The 5466-nt window shown below is 39.6% G+C and overlaps 2 protein-coding genes across 5 annotated transcripts; one reads left to right on the forward strand and one right to left on the reverse strand.

The window, feature by feature from the left end:
* Nucleotides 1-1797, reverse strand: LOC108326253 (uncharacterized). Its single transcript, XM_017559635.2, has 3 exons — nucleotides 1649-1797; nucleotides 288-630; nucleotides 1-169 (listed from the first exon to the last, which is right to left on the reverse strand). The coding sequence occupies exons 1-3, from the start codon at nucleotides 1795-1797 to the stop codon at nucleotides 104-106; spliced, it is 558 nt and encodes a 185-aa protein (XP_017415124.1). The 3' UTR covers nucleotides 1-103.
* Nucleotides 1710-5466, forward strand: LOC108326251 (pentatricopeptide repeat-containing protein At2g16880). 4 transcript variants are annotated; one of them, XR_008247838.1, is made up of 3 exons: nucleotides 1716-1849; nucleotides 2276-4714; nucleotides 5411-5466. XR_008247838.1 is itself a non-coding variant. In XM_017559633.2 (2 exons), exon 2 carries the CDS (start codon nucleotides 2343-2345, stop codon nucleotides 4608-4610), a length of 2268 nt encoding a protein of 755 aa, XP_017415122.1. In that variant the 5' UTR covers nucleotides 1710-1849; nucleotides 2279-2342; the 3' UTR covers nucleotides 4611-5030. The 4 variants fall into 4 exon arrangements, 2 of the variants coding, with proteins under 2 accessions (XP_017415122.1, XP_052730902.1); XR_008247837.1 differs by lacking the exon at nucleotides 5411-5466 and adding an exon at nucleotides 5148-5377; XM_017559633.2 differs by lacking the exon at nucleotides 5411-5466 and having other exon boundaries at nucleotides 1710-1849; nucleotides 2279-5030.

The following is a 5466-nucleotide window of genomic DNA, read 5'->3' on the forward strand; positions in this document are numbered from 1 at the left end:
GAACGCTGAACTTCCCAGAAATTATATGAATGACATTTGTCATTTATTGATAAACAATATACAGAAATAGTTGAAATGCTGGAAACTAGATAAAACTCTGAAGTTACTCGTCAACTAAAAAGACCACTCCATTGTCCTTCTTAAAGTTGTGTTGGGTATGATCAATCACCTGTTCGTAGAATAAAAGGCCATGTGAGCCAGAGCAAAATCGACTAAAACATAAAGTCTTTAACTAGGATGCATACAGCTGCCAAATTATCCTGGAAAAAGATAGGAGAAAAACTCACGTTTGTATTGCTCAACTCTAGATTGTAAAAGTCCATTGCATCTGCCTTAAATAGAGGGCCAGCATGCCACGTTCCCCGGTTAAGCTTAAGAAATTTGGAACCTGCAACCTTGAAAACTTGGACATCATCAATGTCAGGAGGCACGTATGAATGACCGCAACGGGACTGCACAATCTTCTTGCCTGTGTCATCCTTTAGTTCATTTGAATCAACAATGGACGACTTCGCCACTCCAAGATACCAAGCATGCCCACCAACAGACCCCAGGCACTGAGTCACGTTTGAGTGATGTGTAATACTAGAAAACTTGAGCGGGCGATTCTCAAGATGCATAATGTAGAACCTATCGAATGCACATGAATTCGAATAAGCTTTATACCAATCCAAATAAGAGAGTTGAATAATTATACAAGCCTAATAAAGCCTAATAAAGTTGAAAAAATATGCACAGAAAAACATATTTAACGCATTTTTTGCAAAGATTCCACAATGAATTCCATGGTTTCTATGCCAAAGAATTTTGATTTCTAGGTTTACAGGGGTAACCAGATTATGTTGCCTCGTTAGTGCAAAAGATACCTCAAATTTATCTATGAATAAAAAGGAAGAAGAAAAAGGAAATATAATCCTAACAGCAGAGATGATACTGCAACACGAAATAAAACAATAAGCTAATCTCTATAAATCTATTTGGCCAAAGAATAGACTAATCAATAAAATATTAAATGTAACCCACCGAACCAATTATAATTCCTAGTGATGCTCGCATTAATGACCAGAGTGCAACTTTTACACTTCAAAAAAGACCAAAATAGGCAATTTACTCCCCAAAATATCCCGCACTTGAAAATTGGCCCCCGAATATATAAGACGGTTTGCTTTCACCAAGTTTTATAACCCGGGAGAACAAGAACTCTCGCTTTTTTTCCTCTGAAACAAATCCCTTTGCATGTTTGGAGGAAAAAGTATTGAAGCCAACATTCAAGCCACATTGGTTGTTTGGCATTCCAAGTTGGTTTTATTCCTCTATGAAGTTCGAAGCATTGGTTTTAACGGTGGCATAACTAGCTCAACTCTACCATTTATAAGGAAAGTGTACCTCATCTGAATCCGAGTTATTTACTACTTCATGATTCTTTGGAGTTACGCAGTTACTAATAACAGATGGAAAGAAAAATTTCCAATTTCCATGTATTGTTTTTTTTTCAACTTAAGACATTCAATTACCTGCAAGTTGCACATATTGGATGGCATTAAAATTCAATTCTATAACAATACAGGTGGAATTGACAAGAGGCAAAAAAAAACAAGGGAGGCTGAGAAAAACCCTAAAAATGGAAGGTTGATTGAAAGATGAAAACCTGGGAGTTCCGTGGGTAAGGTCGAGTTGAGCGTCGTGTGGACCAAATTCTTGGCCGTCTGGCGAAGCCTCGATGACCTGGCCGTAGTCTTTGAAAGATAACGGAGTTGCTTCCATTGCTTTCACTGTCACTACCTTCGTCTCTTCCATTCCAAATTATGTCTACGCACTCACCAACACCTCACGCCACAATTGGGGATGAGTAAGAATCGCTGCTATCTCTTTTCTATTCTTTTATTCTGGTCAGAATTTAAAAATTTGTATTATTTGTTCGGTTCAGCTTTTTTTTGGAATTGATGTTATAATTATACTTTGACAATATTACAACATTTTAATTACAATAATAATAATTATAAATCATGGAAGAGGTTAAAATATTGTAAAAAAGTGTTGTAAAAAATATTATTATTCTAAATAAAAATATTATGAATTGTGCTGCCTACTAAACTTACTATAAATTTATATATTTTAAGTTAATTTTTTGTTAAAAAATGTTAATAATTTTTAAAATTATTTAACTTTTTATTAATTAAGGGTTGCGATTATTATGTTTTGAAGATAATTAATATATGGTTTAGTTCAGAATCTTCTTTGTAGAAATCTTAATAGTTTTCATATTACCATTTAGAAGAACTTAACAGGAGGATGCTTGAAAAACCCTAAAGTAAAAGCAGGGGTGAGAGAGAGAAGAAAAGATGAAGGAAGAAGAGGTGGTGGAAGGCATAAGAAGGATTCTGCAACAGAAGAAGGAAAATGGAGAATTGGAATCAGAGAAACTAAAATGTTTGATCCCTCACCTCACTCATCCTCTCATAGACTCCATTCTCTCATGCAAGACTCTCCAACCCACCACGCTCCTCTCCTTCTTCAATTGCCTCCAAACCCACGCTCCACCTCCGCTCCGCTCATCCCCTCACGCGCTTCTCTCCATTCTCCCTCCCCTCCTCGTCCGCCGCAAATTCGCCGACGCCAAGTCCCTCCTCATCTCCTTCATCTCCTCCGACCGCACCCACGCCCTCCACGCGCTCCTCCTCCGCCCCCGCCGCCCCCTCTCCAAACCTCTCCTCGACACTGCCCTTGGCGCCTACGTTCACACCGGCCACCCCCACCACGCCTATCAACTCTTCCAAAAAATGAAACGATTGCATTTTACTCCTAACCTCCTCACCTGCAACACCCTCCTCAACTCCCTCGTCCGCTCCCTCTCCTCCCACTCCACCTTTCTCGCCTCCGGCGTCTTCCATGACGCCGTCGCCCTCGGCGTCAAGCCCAACACCAACACTTTCAACATCCTCATCTACGGTCACTGCCGCCATAAAAAGTTTGACCACGCCCTGGCGCTTGTTCAGCAAATGCCCGAATTCGGGTGTTTCCCTGATATCGTCACCTACAACACCATTCTGGATGCCCTGTGCAAGAAAGGTCAGTTGAATAAAGTGAGGGATGTACTTACAGAAATGAAGAATGCCGGCTTGGTTCCCAATAGGAATACTTATAATATCCTTGTTCATGGGTATTGCAGGTTGAAGTGGTTGAAGGAGGCTTCTGAGGTTATTGACTTGATGACTAAAGATGGTATGTTGCCGGACGTTTGGACTTATAATACCTTGGTCAGGGGGTTGTGTGATGAGGGGAAGATTGATGAGGCTATTAGGGTTAGAGATGAGATGGTGAGTTTGAAGTTGATACCGGATGTTGTTACTTATAATACTTTGATTGATGGGTGTTTTAAGTGGTGTGGCAGCGTGGAGGGGTTTAGGTTGATTGAGGAGATGAAGTTTAGGGGAGTTGAGATGAATGTGGTGACTCACAATATAGTGGTTAAGTGGTTATGTCAAAAAGGTAAGATTGATGAGGCCAGTGATGCTGTGGTGAGGATGGTGGAGAGTGGGGTTTATCCCGATCGTTTTACTTATAATACTATGATTAATGGTTATTGTAAAGCAGGGAAGTTGGGAGAGGCGTTTAAGATGATGGATGAGATGGCACGGAAGGGTTTGAAGCCAGATGTTTTTACTCTTAACAGTGTGTTACATACTTTGTGTACGGAGAAGAAGGTTGAAGAGGCGTATGAGTTAACTGTGCAGGCTGGGAAGCGGGGTTATGTTCTTGATGAGGTGACCTATGGAACTCTGATCATGGGGTACTTTAAGGCTGAGCAAGGAGGCAAAGCGTTGAAGCTTTGGGAGGAGATGAAGGGAAGAGGGATTCTTCCTAGTGTTGTCACTTACAACACTCTAATCAGAGGGTTATGCCTGTCTTGGAAAACTGATCAGGCAGTGGATAAATTGAATGAGCTTTTGGAGAAGGGTTTGGTCCCTGATGAGTCTACATGTAACATCGTTATTCGTGGTTATTGCTGGGAGGGAATGGTAGAGAAAGCGTTTGAGTTTCATAACAAAATGGTAGGGAAGTCCTTCAAACCAGATATCTTTACACGTAATATTCTCCTTCAAGGACTCTGTAGAGAGGGCATGCTGGAGAAAGCTGTTAAACTCTTTAACTCATGGGTCTCTAAAGAGGCTTCCGTTGATGTAGTTACATACAACACATTGATATCAGCCCTTTGCAAAGAAGGGAGACTGGAGGAAGCATTTGATCTTATAACTGAAATGGAAGGTAAAAATTTGGAGCCTGACCGGTATACATATAATGCCATTGTTAATGCGCTTACACATGCTGGTAGGACTGAGGAAGCTGAGAAATTCATGTCAAAACTTTTAGAGGCAGGGCAAGATATGAAACCTCATGAAACTTCCCAAGAGCTTGATGCTTCGGGTGATATTATGTACTCAGAGAAAATAAATGATTTGTGTACCCAGGGGAAGTACAAGGAGGCAATGAAACTATTTCAAGAGTCAGAAGAGAAGGGAATTGGTTTAAATAAATATACGTATATCAAGTTAATTGATGGGTTTTTGAAGAGGCGAAAAAGCGTATCCAAGGTTGCCCAGCCAAATTGAAACACTAAATTGGCTATGTAATCATTATGGCATTGGATCTGGGATGCTCATAGTGCTGAAGCATGTTGTAGAGGTGCTGTTATGATGACACTGAATAATTTCATGTAAGTTTACGTCTTCTAATTTCATGTCTGATTTTTTTAACGAGACCTGTAGTGGGATCTTATTTTTTGTGGTAAGGGGTGAGGATGTGGAAGGTACAGGGAGTTAAATTGTGGACCAGGGTGTAAGTATGAGAGGGCACCCAAGGTTGCGAGAGAAGGCTTCTAACTTGTTCTGCCAAAAAATAGCGTTTGTTTTATTCTGTAAATTCATAGAATTAGTTAATCAGCACAAAGGATTTTTTGTGTATGTTAAGAGTGTTGAATTCTTTTATGACATTAGTGGAGATTCAAATTGTCATAGCATATTTTACATCAAGGCCCTCCCTTCAACTTGGTTCTTCTCATGTTAATTTAGTTCCTGGTTGTTTGTACTAGTACCCGTGAATGTTTGATAACTTGCTGATAAATATTGTTGTGTTATGTTATTATGCAGTTTCAGACATATTGTTCCGTATCTGAAGGGAGATGTAAGGTTGTCTTAGTAGTAAAAGTGGAAGAGAGAAAGGGACAGTCTTGGGTTCGTTTGAGTTACCCCCTCTCGGCTAACAAAAGCTAACATATGCTAATCTAAAAAAATTTAGTTTCAGTGTAAATGTCCTTCAATTTTATTTGCGAATCTAGTGATTATAGTGGTGATTTTGCATTTCTTTCTTTACGCTTAAATGATGTGAACTTCTTCATTTGATCTTTGTGCAGAATTGATGCATAAAGTTAAATTTTTTATTATTTCCAAAGAGACCATATCAAGTTTG

This window comes from Vigna angularis, chromosome 3 (genome assembly GCF_016808095.1).
Source record: "Vigna angularis cultivar LongXiaoDou No.4 chromosome 3, ASM1680809v1, whole genome shotgun sequence".
Taxonomy (NCBI): Eukaryota; Viridiplantae; Streptophyta; class Magnoliopsida; order Fabales; family Fabaceae; genus Vigna; species Vigna angularis.